A 20,644-nucleotide genomic window follows, 5' to 3' on the forward strand; every position below is an offset into this window, starting at 1 on the left:
CTCTTCTTAATTTAACATGGTTAAGGACTTCGGCCTTCGGCTCCGAAACATATCTCGGCATTGGCTATCAATGTGCTTAGGGCCCGTTTGGCCAGTTGGATTGGAAGGGATTGGATGTTAAATCCCGGGATTGGCCTGGCGTGCCAAACAGAGTCGGTGATCTGATACCAATCCCATGGATCTTAAGACAATCCACTGACAACGCCATTATTACCTTTAAATCCCATCCAATCCACCCTAATACTTTCAAATTTGCCAGGGACGTGTTTGGTTAGAGGGATTGGAAGGGATGGGAAGGTTTAATCCGGTATTGGCCGGGCGTGCCAAACAGACTGGATATAGCAGTCCAGGGATAGAGCAATCCCATGATCTCAAGACAATCCACTGACAACATCATTATTACCTAGAAATCCATGCCATCCACCCCAATACCATCCAATCCCTTCCAATCCACCCGGCCAAACGGGCCCTTAATTTTCAGGCTGAGGCACAGCCCTAGGGTTAGCTTAACTAACCCATACGTGGACCTGACAGGCTGGGCTCGATGTCCATTGGGCCAGGTTGGCTGCTTGACAGTCCTGGACCCTTTTTTTTTTTTTTTTTTCTTTTTTTTGCGAGTGGGTTTCGAACATGAAAAGCATGCATATCACCAGTTGCGCCCAGATCATTCCTATTGGTAGGTGTCTACCAATTCAGCCAAGGAACAAGAGCCAATCACCCAATTTTCTGGTTAAATATTGATCAGATGGCTATCAAGGTCCACCTACACCCTAGTCTTTTACTTGTTACAGATTAGCATGGCGCCCACCAACTCAACAGCCCCGATCACCATAAACAAGTAACAGAAGAAGAGTAAAGATGGATCCAGGTCACGGAATTTCATGAAGCATGCGGGTCAAGGGAGAATTCCAACTAGAAATATTTGGATATGCTTCACAAATGACATTGGAATCACTATTTAACTTATTACACAAATAAAACTGAAACAGCTACTTAATTCCCCCCAACTTCTTCTAGGCACCAACTCACACCTACAGTCGAATTATCAACCAATGCAATTTCTGCTTTGACAGTACTTGGGATTTCCAGGATTCAACGGCCATCTTTGCGATATGAAATAAATGAGCAACAGTACACGTCAACTTCACCAATGTAATGCTAGCCAAGCTGAAAACAACACAAGAAAAATCAACTGAACCCAAATCCTTCAACATGCAAGCAGAAATAGAAAATATGTATTACCTCAAAGCTGCTGCAATTGTTGGCCCTCCAAAAGTTGACGGTGCAATTTCAGGAACGCGACAAAACCCCTTTAGAGCTGTGGCAAACACATAAAAGGATAACAATTAGATCACTTTGGATGCACTTTCCAAATCCAGATTGTTAAAAAAATAATGATAATAAAGATTCCTTGGAATCATGTATCAAATAATTTCATTGTTTAAATTCCAGCTATGTACCATTTTGGTGTCCCAGTTTAAATCGAGATTTCCTAAGAACCTGGTCGCAAGAGCAGGTGGCAATGAGGGCTCAACATATACTTGCACATACAGCCAATGAAACTTCAAATAAGAACTCCAGTTATGCTGGGCAGCATCACCAGTTGCCATAGGCCTCGTCATGGACTGCTTGCTTGTAGGTACCGACCAGAAAATCAAGCTGGTCCGGTCTTAAGGTAGGTTCCACTGTGTATGGGGGATCTAGGTCTAACATCCGTTAAATGTGGCATCTCTATAAATTTCTATGACCATCCAATTCTTCTGACATGTGCCCAACCTGATAATTTGGCCCACAAAGCATACAGTGGGTCCCACCAGATGATTGATCCTCACCCACAGACGTGGCACATTGGTATGTGCAGGGAGAGTAGGATTCCAATGGCCATTCTCATTCGGCTCGAGGCAGAGAATGAGGGGGCATGCCTGATGGATAGGTTGGATGGCATAAATGCAGACTTGAGCGCCTCAAAAGACTCTTACCAGCACAACTGTGGTGGCAATGATACCACGGTAGTACCTTTGTATATGTATTTTGTGTGATGACATTACCATGTGTGCACATGCGTGTGTTTGTGACATGTAATAAAAATCAAAGGGTTGGTTTCAAACTATCAACAAAATATAACTCCAATTTGCTTGGTTTCTAATCATTTTCCTGCGCATTGCCAAAAATAATAATAATAATGATGATAGCTTTACTTCTTTTCCTTCCTTCTGGACACTTTTACTTTTTGTCAACTTCTATAATGCCAACAATATGGAGATCGATCACAAGTTGTTGCTGGAAAATTTGGTGTCAAAAAGAGCTGACTGTTTACAGAATCCAAACATACCTTGGCACAGACCCACGACGCCGTGGATCATATTCAGTTGCTTGTCGAAGAGCTCTTGCAAAAGCTTTAAATGTAGCCTCAATAATATGGTGTGAGTTTTTCCCAGCAAGCTGTTTCAACCCAAAAAGTCTATAGGTCTTGTAAAAATAGAATATAATCCCAAACAATTCAACATTTTGTTGTGTAAAATTTCAAAGTAAGCAGTAATTGCCCCCCAAAAAATGCTTTTAAAAACAGTTGAAATCTATAAAGCATATGAAATGGCAAGTGTATTTTCAATTTTAAGAAAATTACAGTTGAACAATCAAGGCTGCATCACCTGTCGTATGTGAAGAGTCATTCCAGATGTATTCACTAAAGACTGAAAGAAGTGCTCCACCAGCTTAGAAGATCAATACAAAACCATGGTGTCAGCATATTTCACCACATATGGGTTTAAAAGTGAAGAAAGATTGAACTCAACATTTCAATCTAACTTTTTAATTATGAGGGTTTGTTTAAGACCTGAACATGAACATGTTTGGACACATGTACAAGTGAACGAGGGTTACAAGGCCATATTCACATTCAAAGCAATCAGTCAGGATAAGCTGGCCAGAGTAAGAATTTAGCGTCTAGACATAGGGCTTAGTATAGTTAAAACAATTCACCACTGACAAACAGAATACTTTCTGCAGTAAATAGGTAACCTTACCCTTCTAAACAAAAGGTCACAGTTCTGACCATTTTGGAAGAACCAGAACAGAACCATTCACCCTAAAAGTTAGCAATGCCACGAGTCACTTCGTTTTCTTTTTCTTTTTTCTAATCCAAGCATGGCCCAACTCTTTTTTCTGATCTTGCATAGCCCTAAAACTCCCCCTGATTTCCCCAATTCACAAGAGGAAACTTATGCTTATAACCTTTTCCTCACAGAAAATCTCTTTGCAATTTCTCAATTTTTTTAGCAACCTTTATAGGCATCTGGAAAAGTGACAGGAAACACACTGGAAGATAGAAAGGGCAAACTTAATAAGAGCAGTTCTCCCACCAAAGGACAAGTATGATTTTTTAACAACCTGCTAGTCTTTGATTCTTTCATTTATCAGGTAGAAAGTGGGAGCAACACCTTGGTAGAAAGTTCATGCAACTAAGGTCGAGGATTCTTCTTTTTATTTCTTTTTAGTGGATAATATAGTTTTTATTAAGAAAAAGAAACAAAACAATACAACAAGGGAGCAGTATGTTGCACCCCTCGTATAACTTTAAAAGCTATATTAATATTATCTATCAAAAAACTATGGTCAAGGATTCACCTGGTATAACTTTAGCCCTTTCATGTTGACCACACCCATCTTTCTAAGCAAGAAGTCCACTCTTAAAGGAAATCAAATGCTCATCTTTCTCTTTTAAGATAGCTATTGACAAGTCATATGTTGTTGCGAACTCAAGGATCACCTCTCTAAAAATTTCTTTCCCCATACCCATGTACGCTCTCATAAATCATACCCACCACCATCCTTCCCTGCATGATTTGTTTAAGTCTCCACCTGTAAATACCCTTTCCCAATCCAACAACCTTGCATTATATATATATATATATATATATATATATATATATATATATATATATAGTAACAACTAGCATAGTGTTCTTACTGTTGTTGAGACAACAGATTTGTTGCCTTATTGGCAACGCAAGATTAAAGGGAGCCGTGAAGTTTGTTCCCATGAGCAAATAGCGAGCATTGTATATCTACTTAAGAAGCTTGCTTACATTTTGGAGTTGAGCAAGCAAATAGCGGAACAAAACTGTTCATATGAGGTAGAAAGAAAGTGAAGCAAATTACCTGAGTGTCATATGTCCCAACTCTTTCAGTGGGGATGTTTAAATCATAACTCAAATGAGGTCTCCCAGATAAATCCTGAAATAATCAATTTGACAATGGACAGTAATGAAATAAATGACTCAACACAAAAGCATGGGCATGTGAACAATGAACAAGTGACAAAATGATAAAGACACCCAAACAAAAAAAGGTGTTAATAGAATGATTGTAATATGAGGAGATGGTGAGCCGAAAATATCATTTAGTTCCACACACATCATCAACGAGAATGATTCAGTGCCATCCAGTAATAGGTTCATGTCAAATGGTGCAGTTTTCAGCTTATACTGGGAGACATATCACCACTAGGTATGTAAATGGGGCAGATACAGGTCGGATGTTGCAGTATTCATATCTGATATCCGACTTGGACATTGGATAATAAAAGTTGGATGGTAGGGTAACCGGATATCCGACTACTCTCTAATTAAGAAACTAAAATACTAAGTTAAATACCTAATAAAATTAACAAAAATACTTAAAAATAGGAAGAAAAAAGTCCATATCATAATTACCTAATATCAAGGTACAAATCCTAACGCATTGAAACAAACACTTACCGACTTTAACAAAAGATAAAGTCAATAATAACAAAGGTCATCAAATCAACCTCGCCATCCATGTCAATGTTAGGCAAAGCTCATCACGGACCCTGTCCTTCCATAGCAGTTCAATCCTGGCTATGACACGAGGCCTAAAAATGTATTTGTCGTGTCTAGTCTCATTATGCCTCAAATATATCATAACTTAGTATCTAATATTTTCGTCAAAAATATTATTAGTGGAGTAAAACATGAAACTGCCCTTGGGTAACTGGGTAAGCAGATATGGATATGGTTTTATCCATATCCGACCCACTTAGAAGCCGGATAATCGGATAATCTGGTAATCAAGTAACTTTTTTTAATCGGATCAAAATCCAATATCTGTATCCAATTTTCTCGGCTCTGAAATGTTGGATAATCAGGTGAACAGATATCCATTGCCAGCCCTAATCACCACGCTGTCATGCATGCTCACTGCCTTGTCAAACTGAACTGCAATTATGTCTATTTAAGAGTGTGTTTGATTGAACCAAATTTCATGAAATGTCATAAAAAATTGAACCAAAATTGATAGATCAATCATGAAATATCATGATATTTGGTGCAACCAAATGCACCCTAGGTAACAAATATGTAATTTCCTTAGAATTCATATTGAGGATCTGGGCTCCAAATTTGCAATTACATAACTCAGCTTGAAAGAAAAGTAACTGCCATTAAGGGGCTACTCTCTCACTATAAATAATAGAAAACATCATCATTGTTATTCTTATTGCTTTTCATTTCCTCTTGATCCAACAGAAAGTTCACAATTCAATTCACTTGTGCATCCAAACCCAGCCTTTAATTCCTCCTGGAAACAGCATCCTGCAGTTAATACAATAACCAAACTCGGGTCAAGCATTATACCAGTGAAACATGTACAAGAGCTTCATCAAGTGGAGCAGAAAAGTCTCCAAATCGGTTGATTCCTTTTCTATCACCAAGGGCCTGAAGAAGTGCCTGCAAGCTCAGATAAAGGATGCATATAAGCACCAAGAACCAAATGTCCCCTTATGGAGAAACTCAGCTGAAACAGTAAGAGAAACCACAAACGCACGCTCACACACACACACACACACACACACACACACACACACAGAGAGTGAGTTTTGTAGGAAGAGCATCACTGTTCCAATAGCAAGGGCAACATCTTCATTTGTGTGATGATCATCAATATGAATGTCACCGTGAGCCTTTACTTGGACATCAAAGAGCCCATGTGATGCAAGTTGCTGCCAAATTCACCCAGATGTTAGTAAACACCTAGCCAGTTCCTTCATTTACTATCAGATGTCAAGTATATATAGTTTCCACGAACTCACCACCAAGAAAGACAGCCACAGTTTGCAAATTTAAATACTAGTCAATGAATTCATCCAAAAACAAATACTAATTGATAAAGCAATAATATATTTGGAGAGATGGAATGGTGAATAAGTTAAAGCTGCAGCTATATGGTGAACCAAGGACTAGCTTGACAGTTTCCACACTAGGGAACAAATTATGGGAAACAATGCACGAAACACCTTGCTTTACAATGTTATGTAGTTAAGCAGAGAGAGGGAAAGTAGATATATGACTATGATAACCAGATACATATATACTGATACAGACACATAGCAATTGAGATGAAACTCTCAATTTTTCAATAATCCAGGACAGGGATATGGAAACAAGTATTTTTGGGGGGGCGTAACAGTTCCAGGGATTGAACCCTGGATCACTCGCACACACCTACACTCTCTACCAGCCCATCTAACGAGGGGGAGACCTAGTATTAAGATATTTATTTGAGTATTTGACCCATTCTAGTAATTTTTGAGTTTATTAAGCAAGGTATTGTTTTCAATCCCTCTAGCATGGGAAACTTGATTGTGTGAATTTTACAATTTTTGAAATATGTACATATTATGATAAAAATGTAAGTAAATTGTCAATATTTCAGACATAACAAGCCAAATACAATAAGATTCGGTTAAAAAGTTAAAACATCTTCCCAAAAAAAAACAAAAAAAGTTAAAACATCTGATAGAAGCATCCATGAGCATCCAGTACTACCATCAGTATGGTGCTGTGTCTGACAGAATACATCTGAGTGTACATAAAAGCATTTGGGTATCACAGCGGTTTCCACATAAGTCTATAACTATTATCAATATGGTGCCGTGTCTGACACAATACATTAAGTGTATATACAAGCATCTTGGTATCATAGGTTTTCATATAACTATAACCATTAAGGCCTAGGCTTGAGTTGGAACTCTTCTAGATTGGTGGCACCAAGGTGAGGAATCAAATATCAACCAAGACTCCTCCATAAGTGAGAGGCAAAATCGCAATGCATTAAAAGGTGATCAACTGCATCAGCATCCTTCAGGCAAAGAGAGAATAGGTTCATGATAATCATATTTCTTCTCCGGTGATGGTTGATGGTCAACATCCTATCCTTGGCAACTAAACGTATAGACGAAACCACCCTCAGAGTCTAGGCAAGCACCGTAATTGAGCCAATTGATCAATTTGGCAAGATCTCCACCCATATTTGAGAATCCGGTTAAAAAAAAGGTGCTGTGAGTGAACCGGCTCTTCTTCACACCACAACAATATAAACCCGGGCCAACAACAAACCCGGATCAAACCCTAGGTATTAGAATTTGGATCTAACACCAATATCAATCCTTACGACTTTGCGGAAGCACGATAAACGAAAATAGAACAATATAATAATGTAAGATTTAATTTTCAGGCTGGATAGCACTGTCTACATGCAACTGGTACCAACTTCAGATTCTCCTAGCTGGTCCTGAGAAGATTTCAAACAATCCAACATATTTAATGAAATGCCTAGAATCTCCCATTTCGGGAAACATGGAATGGATATGTCATCTGCTCGGCGATGAATTGGACAAAAATTATGTGGACAGACTTGAAATAGAAAAGTTGACCCATCCGCGATTGAAAATTTCCTTCTTATGTTTCTAAAGGTCTAAAATATTGGATATGTTTTTGGTTTTCTCATTTTTTCTTCCTCCATTGCAAGTGAAACCAGTAAAATTATACGATTCCGTCTCTGGTCAGCACATGGGAATTGGTGTGCATGAAAATTATGAAAATTCCTGTTTAGATTGGCAAAACAGGATTCATAAAGTCGACACAAATGAGGCTAGGAGGACGATGATGAAGATGAACAGTTTATTATAAAAATTAAGCATTTCCCAATACTCACATCCAGCATATGATCTAAAAAAGGAATGTCTGTGCTGCAGTCAGCGATTCCTGACCCATCCAAGTTTAGTTTCACTAGTACATCCGTTTCTTTTGTAACCCTTTTGACCTCTCCAAAGCGACCTGCTGAAAATGCAATATTTGAGGATGTAGAAAAGTTACCTAGCAGAATTGAAGGAATTGAAATCAATTAATAGAAGTTTGCATGCATAACACTTCAAGAAATCAAATCTTCCGAAATGAATGCTCCATGGTTGATAAATAACATCCAAAATCGACATTTAGGCCCAAAAATGGGATGTGTATACAGATATCGTTAAAAAACAAGGATTGAGTTTGGCATACGCCGCAAATGCTAAGAATAGAAGTCTCAGGGTATGGGTACGAAAACAAGTGGTTAGTACTCATAAGTATAATAATATTTAAATACTTCATGACAGGATATCCAAGGCTTACAGAGGCTTTGCTTTGGTCTGGATGGGTTCCGAAGAGGAGCTGGGAAGAGCAGTTCAAATGCTCCATGGGGTAAGATTTGCCGGAAAACCGATGTTGGTTCAAAGGGCTCGGTTTGGTCCGGTAAGGCAAACTCAGGAAACCAGGGGATTCGTCTCTGGTATCAAAGAAGGTTTCCGATGGGATTACATCTGCAATCCCTCAGGAAACCGATCACATCATCCAATCTACCTCGGGCAAATCTTTCAAGGAGGTTTTATTGCAATCGGTGGTAGCGGAATCTACAATACCCACTGATCCAGTTCATACGTCTCCTCGACAATCCGGAACGCTACTCTTCAAACCTGATTCCCCTGTGACCACGGAGTCTTCCGACCCCATGTCAATAAGCATAAGCAAAGACAGATTTGTTCAGTCTAAAATGACGTTGCAGAACACGGTGGTCGTGTCCACCAGAGAGGGAGTCTCTTTATCGCAGGTCAACTAGTGGATTGCGGATTGTTGCGGCCTTACTCCAGACACCTACTCCATAAAGCCTATCGGTTATAATGATATATGGATTAAAGTCTGCCCAGATGTAAATCCGGAGCTTCTCGTAATGGCTGGTGTTTTACACCCTGACGAATTGATTGTTAAAGTTCAAATGTGGGATGCTCTCTTCTTTCAACATGGAAGAGTTCTGGGTACTTATTTGGGGGGTCCCTCTTGAATTATGGTACGAAGATTTCCTTACTACAGCCATCTCAAAAATCAGTGCCCTGATAGAGCTGGATCAAAAGACGAAGATAGGTGAGGAATTGGGAGTAATCCGCGCCAAAATCAGTAGGAGAAAAGGAGAATCGATGCTGGTGCATTTAAAGGTGTTCGTGGAATATAGAGTGGTAGAACTCCCAGTGATCAGGGAGACAATGGAGGAACTTCACCCAAGGTGGGGTGACGTCTGGAAGGCAGAAGGTCTGGAGGTGTAGCGTAGATTCTGCTACTCCGCTGAAGCACAGGATCGTCATCCAATAGCTGGCATCCATCGGGAGACTCGCTGTACACTCGATGTCCCATCGCGTGCTACACGTAGCCCGCAAGATTTAGGCCCTTCACTTGAAAGATATCATCCAAATCCTAATGCGCATGGCTCTCTCGCACGAGTGGAGCTAAGGTGTGGCGAGGAGACTGGTCCGATCTCTCGTGCGGACCCGATGCGGCCGGAGCGCTCTACAAGTGGCCTCGAGATCGGGTCCTCTTTTCGTGTAGAACCGATACGTATTTCGCCGCAGGTGTCCTTGGCGTACAAGACACGCGAGTGCATTAATTCCACTCACCAGCCATCGGCGCGGGCAGAGAGTAATAACATGGGTTCAGCGTGTGAGACACGTGACGCGCGCTTTCCTTCCGCGTGCGAAATACATATTCGCAACAACTCCGTTCAGCTTTTGTCTCCTAATGCTGAGAGCAACAGAGGGACTCCTGCAGTCGCGACGCGTGTCTATGTCAGGGTCCCTAAATCATTTGGGATGTCCAAATGGGAGTCGGACAGTCTGATCTGTCAGTTGGGAGCGGGAACAGTGATGTCTTCAACGATCTCTATGGGGCAGGACCCTGATATGGGAGCAGGAAGGGAGCTGACCCACGACTCTGTTAATTGCCAGCGGGTGGTAACTGAGGCGTACGGCGAGGAGGATGGTATGGTTTCGTCGGATTCATCTCGACTGATCTCCTTCAATCTTAACAGTCTCCCCCAGCCTGATCCAGTGGGTAGAAGCCTTATTCCCGTCTCGATTTCTTCGCCCCCATTGAAGCTACCGAGAAAGACCAGTTCCACATGTCCAGCTCCTCCAAACTTGAGACGGGACAAGCTCAATCCGGATTTGATAATGGCCGGCGAGTTTGATCATGCCTCGTGGGCAACGGATGGCCCCGATTCTCCTTCTTCCATCCCTTCCTCCTCGCTCCCAGAAAGGGACACTCTATCTGACCTAGATTTGCAAGCTCTGTTCCAAGACAGATGCGAGGATGAAATTTTGGAAGCAGAACCTTTACAGATTCGTACAGGTTGGTCGTCCGTAAAAGCAGGCACTGTGGATCAGAAGCTTATCGAGGCTGGGGAAAGGGCGAAGCTTCTTGACTCTATCCAGAGGAAAAAATGGGTGAAAAATGCCATCGGTAACGTGGGAAGGGCTCTTGGTTTATCTTTTGGCGATTGCCCGGAAGATTTTATTGCTTTGTTTCAGTGTGTCGAGTCTCGTGGGAGACCAATCACAAATCAGAGGTCCCCCAGAAGACGTCTTTCTAAGTCGTGCAGTAACAGGGAATTGCGACATCTCGCTGACAGACCTGCTCTTCTAGTCAGCAAAACGACGGATGTCGCTCCTCAGGTTCCTCGGGGCAGTGAAGTTACTCAATGAAAATCTTCTCGTGGAATGTAAGGGGTGTCGGATCAACGTAGAAGCGAAGACTCATTAAGGAGGCGTGTGGGAGGAGAAATCCGGATGTTATTTGTTTTCAGGAAACGAAGGTTCTGCAGATCGATAGTCGGCTTATGCGGTCGCTGTGGAAAGCTGTTGATGCCCCTTGGGTTTTACTGGAGGCAGTGGGTACAGCGGGGGGTATTTTGGTGGTGTGGAGATCGGCTCAATGGCTCAAAGTGGACAGTTGGGTCGGGAAATACTCTGTTTTGGTTATCCTTCAAGATAAATCCTCTCAGTTCTGCTGCCTTATCTGTTCAGTTTATGGTCCGTCTGCGGACGCCCGCCGACAGGAATTTTTGCAAGAGCTCTCTAGGTCCAGGCAGAGGTATGCGGGGCCGTGTTGCTTTGTTGGAGATTTTAACGTCGTCAGATCAGCTGAGGAGAAATCCCATGGCCCGTAATCTATCCCCAGCTATGCGGGCCTTCTCGGCTTGGATTAACGATCTTCAGCTGATGGATCTTCCCCTTTCTGGTGCTAGATATATGTGGACTAATGGTAGAGCGGACCCGATCTTCTGTAGATTGGACAGATTCTTGATTTCCCCAGATTGGCTGGATTTTTTCCCTTCTGCGAATCAGATGGCGCTTCCTAGAACCACATATGATCACCGTCCTTTACTCCTCTCGGTGGATGATCAGAATTGGGGCCCTAAGCCATTTAGATTTGAAAATTCTTGGTATAAGATTAATGGTTTCTCGCAGATGGTAGCCGATTGGTGGGAAGGTGGAAGGCTTCGCTGGTTATAGATTATCATGTAAGCTGAAGCGGCTGAAAGAGAAACTCAAGGTTTGGAATCAATCTATCCTCTGTAATAGGGATTCGGAGTCGGTCGCCCCCTGCTGGAAGACCTTCAAGCTCTTGATGCAAAAGCTGAGTCGGGTGACCTGCCTTCTGATTTCCTTCACAGACGTATTCAATTAATTCAAGCGATCTCAGCAAAAGCTCTGGAAAAAGAAACGCAGTGGAGGCAGAGATCCAGGATTAGATGGCTCAAGGAAGGGGACTGCAATTCTAAATTTTTCCATGCCATTGCCAGTATGAACGCTAGAAGGAACAGAATCAATAGCATGGTGATTGATGGGATTCGAATAGAGGACAGGGACAAAATTGCAGAAGAGGCGGTCGGGTTCTTCGAAGCCCAATTCCATGGTGAGAGAGTCGACAGGCCTACCTTGGATAACCTCCAATTTCCCTCTATCTCTGCTGTCGAGGCCAATTCGCTGGAAATTCCGTTCACTATGGATGAAATTTGGCAGGCTGTGGCTTCTCTTAGTGGGGATAGGGCCCCAGGCCCAGACGGTTTTCCCATTTCCTTTTTCCATAATTTCTGGGATTCTCTCAAAGGAGACCTGTGGGACTTCTTCAATGAATTTCATCGAAGGGGCAAACTATCTAAGGGTCCAGGGGCCTCTTTCATTACGCTTATTCCTAAATCCCCTGGCGCAGCTGCTCTGAAGGATTTCAGACCCATCAGCCTCCTTGGCGGGCCATACAAAATCCTAGCGAAGGTGTTAGCCACCAGATTAAATTCGATTATTGGGAAGCTTATCTCTGGAAATCAGTGTGCTTTTATTCCAGGCAGGCAGATTGTGGACGGGGCTCTCATCGCTAATGAATGTCTTCATTCTGCTCACATTTCCGGATCCAAGTTTCTTATCTGTAAGCTTGACATTGAAAAGGCGTATGATCACGTTGATTGGGATTTCCTGCTTTATTTGTTGAAGAGAATTGAGTTTCGGTTCCAAATGGATCCAGTGGATGGGAGAGTGTATTAGTTCGGCTCACTTCTCTATCCTCTTGAATGGCTCTCCCAAAGGCTTCTTCAAGAGCTTTAGGGGGCTGCGTCAGGGAGACCCTTTATCGCCCGCATTGTTCCTTTTTGTTGGAGAGGCTCTTTTCATATTATTATCCAAAGGTGAAGCGGAAGGTCTCTTTCGAGGAGTTAGAATCAGAGGCATGGAAACTTCTATCTCGCATATACAATATGCGGATGACACGCTGGTGTTTTGTGAGGCGCATTCGGATTTTGTGGACAACTTATATGTTGCTTTCCGTTGTTTTAAAGCGGTTTCAGGATTGAAAGTGAACTTGGCCAAATCTAAGCTGTTCGGGGTCAATTTGGAGGCGAAAGAGCTGATAGATTATGCCTTCAAGCTGGGCTGCTCGACGGCAAATCTCCCCTCTTCTTTTGTGGGCCTGCCCCTATGTGTTGGGGTGCCCCCAAAATCTGCTTGGGATAAAGTGATCGGGCGGTTTGAATCTTATCTCGCCAAATGGAAATGTCGCTTCCTTTCCCTTGGTGGTCGAGTTACTCTCGTGAAGGCGACTCTCTCCAATCTGCCGGTGCACCTCATGTCCATCTTCAGATGTCCCGTTAGTATTATGAAGGCAGTGGACAAATTGCGGCGTGATTTTTTGTGGACTGGTAAATCTGAGACTGCTAAGTTTCACCTTGTCAAGTGGAACCAGCTGTGTTGCAGCTTTCAACAAGGGGGGGCTGGCATCAAAGACCTTAAGATCATGAACTCAGCTCTCTTAGGGAAATGGATCTGGAGGCTCGGGTGTGAAGAAGGGTCCCTTTGGAATCAGGTGATCAAGAAAAAATATGGCACCTCTCTGGGTGGATGGTGGTCTAAGTCCCCCCCTTCTTCTAAGGTCTCTGCCCTGTGGAAAGGAGTCTTCGCCATGCAAAAGCAGGTGTTAGAAGGGGTTATGTTTATCCCAGGCAAGGGTAATCGTATCTGTTTCTGGTTGGATACTTGGTTAGGTGATTAGCCCCTTAAAGAAGTTTACCCTAATATCTTCCGTTTAGCAGAGTGTAAAGACATTTTGCTAAATAGGTGCGTTTCTTTTTCTGGTGGGGAAGCGGTGTGGAACGTGGTCTGCAGGCGACATCTTTTCGATTGAGAAGAGTTTGAGTTCATTAATCTGATGTCCGCCCTCCACTCTGTCAAGTTTCTCCCAAATGACGTTGACCGAATTTCCTGGAAATGGGACAAATCAGGTGTGTTCACGGTGAGATCCTTTTATCGGAATCTGACAGCTAACACTGCTACTCCTCCTACTGTTTCGCCGCTCATCTGGAAATGTGGGGCCCCTCCAAAAATCAGGATGTTCGGTTGGCTTGTGGGTCTCAAGAAAATTCTTACAATAGATAACCTTAAGAAACGGGGAATGCCGCTGGTGAATGTTTGCAGCTGCTGCATGAAAAGGGAGGAATCAATTGATCACCTTCTTCTTCACTGTAGTTTCATCTCCTCCATCTAGTTGGAATTCTTCCTCTGTTTCAAGATAAGTTGGTGCAATCCTGATTCGGTGAATAGCATGTTATTGGCCTGGTTTGGGGTCTCCATGGACAAATCTAAGAAGCGGCTGTGGAGCATGGCGATTTTAGCTATCTGGTGGACCGTTTGGACTGAGAGAAACAATCGTTGTTTCCGCAACCTCTCCATCTATGTCTCCAATCTATCGCTGGGGTGAAGCGCCTGCTGATTGAGTGGGCAGCGGTGGATTCGAAGATTAAGGAGTCCGATCTGTTTTGTTTCAAAGCCTTGTGTGGTCCGCTTTCTCAGCGGACCGCCGCTGTTCCGTCCTTCTTTTTTTTGGGCTTTGCTTTTGTTTTTCTCTGCTCTTTTCCCTTTGTTTTTCTCCTCCCCTTTTAATGATATTTGGTCATCTTTCAAAAAAAATAATATTACAATACTTCACTAACAATATCATTAGTTGAATGGGTTGTCGCACATTTCACTACGACCTTAAATAACCAATAACTCTCAACTTCAAAATCTCAATAAATTTGGATCTAAAGTGCTACGGAAAGGGGATCCCTAATACGAGTGCCTGAGCACCTGATTCACGAGTGCCCGAGTACCTGATTCAGCTACTCTAGTTATTAGAAGGATCCAAGTATCATAGTGTGAAGACTTAGGAGAGAACTGGTAGCACTGTAGGCTGTGGAGGGGGTGATGTCTAATATGGGGAGGAAAAGGAGTTGCATCCCAGGGGGTAGTGAGAAGGAATGGTTACCTCACCTTCGGGAAAAAGGGTTACCTCAATGAGCATCTGAAAGTTCTGTGATGATTCAAAAGGCGTGGGTGAGGTATTCTCTGAAGGGGTAAGATTCAAGACTGGAGATGGACGGAGTTTGTCTTTGGCAGGGAATTTTGGGTTGGTAATCATACAATAGCCTAGAACTTTCTCTGTATTCATTCACTCTGCAGCCCCATCTCAACCAGCTTCTTCCCGATCTTCTCATTTTGGCAAGAAAGGAGCTATTTCTTTGAATGGAGAAGAAGAAGAAATGACCGTACTTCCCGGTGACATCTTGATCCGGGCTAGTTATGACAATCGTTTATAGGAATTCCAAGATGAAAAAGAAATGACCATCCTAAGAAGAAGAAGAAATGACCATAGCAAGAAGAAAAAAAAAAATGACATGAAATGACCATACTATTGACCACACTAAGTAGAAGCATCGCATAAGGTGGTAAAGGAGTATGGAAGGCCTAATTTCATGGTCAACAACTTTGGTCTGCTTTCAAGAAGAAGAAGCATCACACAAGGTGGCAAAGGGGTACGGAAGGCCTGACTTCAAGGTCAATGAATTTGGCCTGCTTTCAGGGAACCTTCATGATGTTAGTTAAGTGCTTCACAGAAGAACTAAACATCCCCGATTTTTCATGGCATCTTGGTAAATTTGGATATGTCCTTGAGATGGTAGTGCCTAGACAAGATTAAAAAAAGGTTTCAGCCTATACAGTACCCTCTAGACAAGTATTGAGGGAGACCAATTCCTTAGCTTAATGACCCCGCCAAGGAAAGAATAACCAGGCCTTCTTTGTGCATGAACCATCATTATCCATCACATCATCACACTCCCACAGATGCACTCATCTTTCTTTCATTTAAAAAAAAAGGTCATTCAGACCGATCACATCTTGCATAGAATTGTCCAGTCTTGGCCTGGAATCAGGGTAGACATATTGAATAACAAAGGATAGGCTAGGCTAGACCAAATATACCTTGTCCAATGAAAAGTTTGACACTGATCACAAAATAATAATAACAATAATAATAATAATACACCAATAGGGATATTCTTGCTACGGGAGCGGATTAGGTGAGGCCCTTACCGTGGGGCCCACCTCGATGTATGTATTCTACATCCACACCATCCATCCATTTTTCCAAATCATTTTAGGGGATGAGTCCAAAAATGAAACAGATCGAAATCCCAGGTGGACCATAAGCTGCTTTTGAATTTTTTTAAATAATTCTGAAAAACTTTAGTTTTGTAGTTCTCAACAGCAGCACAACTCAATGCACTGGTTGCACATGCTTTTCGCCGAGATCATCTAGCTCGTCAATGAGGGATTAACATACAGTTATGCATAGTGACAAACCTGAACCTCAAGGGGCAGGACCACCTCTGATTCGAAGACACGTGATTGTGGAGTTGCTTGTGTAGCCATTCAACACATCATACAATACTCCCACAAGACGTCTTGAAATTTCTCATGCCAATCCCGTTATCTTTTGGAGACTACATTAAGAGCTTAAAAGTTGTTTTATTGAAGGCTTCAGTAAGACCAATTGCACGTGCCTCTTGAAAATCACATTCAGAGTATCGTCCTAGCAATTTGATCAAAGGCTGGTAAAAGTGTAAAACGGTTTGCACATCTCTGGCTCGTTTGTCAACTAGCTGGTAGAGACATATCACTGCTAGGGGAACAGGCTTAGAACCCGCTTGTCATCCTTAATGTTCCTTGGACGCAGGTTGCTCCAAGGTTGCTAAAAGAAGTGTAAAACAGACGGCCCAGATTTCTCATAGAAAAGGCCCGAGCATGAATTTAGAACGTCTATTAATGGAAACACATGGGATCGTATAAGAATCACTTCGATTGGATGGTCCTATTCTAAACATCTTATCAATAATCAAGAAAATGAACAATCAAGATTGATTATATGGAAAAGGTAATCATCAATTACAAATATGGGCTATCTACAAACTTTCAATTGCACGCCCCTCAAGAATCACATGGATTGCATGTTCCTAACCATTTAGTCATGGCGAAGAAAATGGACAATCCAAATCAATTACGGGAAAAGGTCCAAACAGTTGACTCAGATTGTCCATCATTTAGCCCCAATCTTGACTGCATGTGCCCCCAAGAATCAGTTTGATCAGATGATCATAACCATCAGAGCAATGACCATGAAGATAGACAGCATGAAACAATGGTATTAACGATTGATCTGGAATGTCCATTGTGTGGGCCCACTTTTTTATTGCATGCACCTCTAAACTGGCACTTTGATCCGCCGATTGATTACTACTAAAACAAAGTGCCCAAATTGATAACAACAGCAAAGGCAAACCATCAGTGGAGACAACCTTGGACTGTTTGCTCCTTTTAGGAATAACAACATCCAACCGTTGGCTAATAAAATGGACAGTCCAAACTCTAAATTGATTATAACAGAAGCCCAGGTTGTGCGAATTTTGGAAGAAGATGGTTTCTCGAGATAATTTCCTTTTCAAGTGAAAGTTTATAATTTCAAAACAAGAATGTTTTCAGGTAATCAAAGGTGCCTACTCCCACAATTCATTAAACCAATAATCGGCCGAGCACTTAATAGAGGAAACCCTGAAACCCTAGAAGAAGAAGAAGAAGAAGAAGACATACCAGTGTTAGGAGAGCCATTTTGGGCAGCAGCTTGAGATTCGCAAGAGAGGCTACTCAGTGGCATCATCGGCCTAATCTTCTTCTTCCGAAGCAACAGCAGCTTGGGAAAAGAGAGGGGCCCTGGACCCACCTTGAAAACCCCACAAGGAGATGATGATAGAAGGGGAGGCTTGGAGCTGAAATCCCCGCTAGAAGATGATGATAGAAGAGAGGGAGGGTTGGGGCCGTAGAAGAGAGACACTCCCATCTCTCACTCGCGCACCTGCTCCTCTACTATCTCTACCCGCCAGCAACGTGAAAGAGTCTGGGGCTCGTTTGGGAGAGCGGCTTCGGTGGATACCCGAACCCACCGAGGTGGGTGCATACCTGACTGTGGGACCCAGCTTTATGTACGTATCTTACACCTACGCCGTCCATACGTTTCTCCATATCATTTTAGAGAATGATCCCGAAAATTCAGCATATCTAAATATCAAGTGAACCACGCCACAGGAAACTACTGTCAGCCACACCACACGAAACAGCGGGAATTGAACGCCCGTCATTGGAAACTTTGTGGGGCCACCAAAGTTTTGCATCACGATGATATTTCTGCCTACAGTTAGGCCCGTTTGAGAGCCTGGATTCAGAACCCCTTAGGGGGAAACGGATTGGCTACTCCCCCTGACACTAGCCCCGGAGCTGGTGGTCGGTGCTCTGTGGGCCCCACCATGATGTATGTGTTTCATCCATTCCGTTCATCCATTTTAAAATATCATTTTATGTCTTTATCCCAAAAATGAGAGGGATATAAATCTCAAATGGATCACACCACAGGAAAAAAATAGTGATTGGATATCCATCATTTAAATCCTCCTAAGGCCTGATGTACAGTTTATTTGAAATCCAATCCGTTTATTAAGTCATAAAGACCCAGATGAAGGGAGAAAACAAAGATCAACTTGATCCAATACTTTTATGGCCCCCAAAAAGTTTTTAACGGTCGAAGTTCATTAAACACTCTTTCCTGTAATGTGGTCCACTTGAGATTGGGATATACCTCGTTTTTAGTCTATTACCATAAATTGATCTTGAAAAATAGATAGACGAAATGGATGAAACACATACATCATGATGGGCCCACAGAGCACCGACCACCAGCTCCGGGGCTGGTGTTAGGGGGAGTAGCCAATCCGTTTCCCCCTTAGGGCCAGTTTGGCCGGGTGGATTGGAAGGGATTGAATGGTTTTAGGGTGGATGGCATGGATTTCAAGGTAACGAGGATGTTGCCAGTGGATTGTCTTAAGATCCATGGGATTACTGTATCCCGGTATTGCTATATCACCTCTGTTTGGTGCGCCCGGCCAATCCCGGGATTAAACCTTCCCATCCCTTCCAATCCCTCGAACCAAACCCGTCCCTGGCAAATTTGAACGGATTAGGGTGGATTGGATGGGATTTGAAGGTAATGATAGTGTTGTCAGTGGATTGTCTTAAGATCCAAGGGATTGTCATATCCCGGATCAGATCACCCGTTTGCTTGGCACGCACGGCCAATCCCAGGGTTTAACCTCCAATCCCTTCCTATACCAGCCAATCCCTTCCAATCCACCGCCAAACGGGTCCTTAGATTTGAAAGTAGCTACTTTAGGATTCGGAATCAACTTTAATCCAAAAGTAGCTATGCATGATATATTTACATGAGATACTCTTATTGTGTAATTTTTGACACAATGGTTGTTATAAGCCCAGCTGAAATAAATCATTTGCCTGACAATGATGAAATTCCAAGTCTGGAATGGGCCACTGGCATAAGGTCACGTCCGAGTAATTAACCAACAATTTTTAACTGTTGATTTACATGGATAATGTTTGGATGGAGTTGATCATCGTATTAAAGAAATTATAGTAGTGATGCAATTGATAGTTTAATTATTTTAGGATATCATTAGTGGGTCATATATTCAATAGATTAATAATCCAGTGACAGACATGTTATGCATACAATTCTTGGAAGGATTTTAGATGTAATTCAAGCTTTTATTGTGATTTAAAATCCTGTTTAAGTGGATTTGAAACCCCATTTACTCAACCTGAAGACTTGAAACCCCTCAAATCCCTTCAAATCCTCCCTATTTCATGGTGCCTAATGACCTCTTACTTTGAGTGGAATAAGGCCGTGGACTGTTTGGACAGCATATAAATATCACGGTGGGATCTAAGAAGATTTCTACTGGTGTGGCCCACAGGAGTTTTGGACCTGCGTGATCTTTACGTCTTAGTATGGTCTTTTAAAACTAACGTATGGAATGGATTTATCACCGGAATCTCCGTGGGCCCCCACATCTTCAGACTACAAAGGACTCGGGTGCCACCAATCGTGACAGACCATAAATAAGTCCCACGTAGATTTAGATGTTATCATCGTACACGAATCCAGCATGGATATTGGCTCAAGAAGTCGGATATAACTTGGATATAAAACAAGATATCCAACTAATATCTAATTAAAAATAATTTTTTAATAAAACTAATAGAACACCTAAAAATAAAATAAAATAAGTAGTCAATATTAAACTACAAATCCTAAAGCATTTAAATAAAAACTAATCGGTTTTGACAATAAATAAAGTAAATTAACAACAATGGTCACCATATCAACCCCATTATCCGTGTTAATGTGAGTTAACATCATAGAATTTTATATATTATGTATTAGTATTTAATATTTTAGTTGCAAATATTATTAGTTAAAAACATTATGAAAATGCCCATCAGATAATCAATTAAGTATATATGGATCTCGTAATATTCATTTATAACCTATTTAGAAGTTGGATAATTGGTTAATCAGGTTTAAAAAAATTAAATCAAGTATAAATCTCATATCCACATCTAATTTTTTAACACCCTAATTTGAGTTGTCCATCACCTAGGTTGTCGATGGGCGGCTTGGGCTAGCAAATGTGAAGTGTAAGCTTGGCCTGATGTCACAGCTCAAACGGTTCAAATTTGGGCCGGAAACAACCTTAGGCCCGGCGTGGCTGACAG

The 20,644-nt window shown here is 42.1% G+C and overlaps 1 protein-coding gene across 15 annotated transcripts; it reads right to left on the reverse strand.

The window, feature by feature from the left end:
• Window positions 1–847: 847 nt before the first annotated feature.
• On the reverse strand, window positions 848–17,998 carry LOC131245373 (uncharacterized). 15 transcript variants are annotated; one of them, XM_058244789.1, is made up of 10 exons: window positions 17,615–17,995; window positions 8,014–8,174; window positions 5,915–6,019; window positions 5,655–5,747; window positions 4,162–4,236; window positions 2,652–2,714; window positions 2,333–2,442; window positions 1,461–1,500; window positions 1,243–1,318; window positions 848–1,167 (listed from the first exon to the last, which is right to left on the reverse strand). In XM_058244789.1, exons 1-9 carry the CDS (start codon window positions 17,859–17,861, stop codon window positions 1,313–1,315), a joined length of 900 nt encoding a protein of 299 aa, XP_058100772.1. In that variant the 5' UTR covers window positions 17,862–17,995; the 3' UTR covers window positions 848–1,167; window positions 1,243–1,312. The 15 variants fall into 15 exon arrangements, with proteins under 15 accessions (XP_058100772.1, XP_058100775.1, XP_058100774.1 ...); XM_058244792.1 differs by having other exon boundaries at window positions 8,014–8,135; window positions 17,615–17,993; XM_058244791.1 differs by having other exon boundaries at window positions 8,014–8,138; window positions 17,615–17,993.
• Window positions 17,999–20,644: the final 2,646 nt, after the last annotated feature.

The sequence above is a fragment of the Magnolia sinica genome, chromosome 5 (assembly GCF_029962835.1).
Source record: "Magnolia sinica isolate HGM2019 chromosome 5, MsV1, whole genome shotgun sequence".
Classification (NCBI taxonomy): domain Eukaryota; kingdom Viridiplantae; phylum Streptophyta; class Magnoliopsida; order Magnoliales; family Magnoliaceae; genus Magnolia; species Magnolia sinica.

What these genes read in the sequence shown, in the direction of transcription:
- LOC131245373 (XM_058244789.1), bottom strand. Translation starts at nt 17,861, where the DNA reads ATGGGAGTGTCTCTCTTCTACGGCCCCAACCCTCCCTCTCTTCTATCA. An exon ending in CTCTTGTACATGTTTCACTG is followed by an intron (nt 4,237 to 5,654) that starts GTATAATGCTTG and finishes TGATTATTTCAG; the next exon opens with GATTTATCTGGGAGACCTCA. An exon ending in CGTCGTGGGTCTGTGCCAAG is followed by an intron (nt 1,501 to 2,332) that starts GTATGTTTGGAT and finishes TCTTGCGACCAG; the next exon opens with GTTCTTAGGAAATCTCGATT.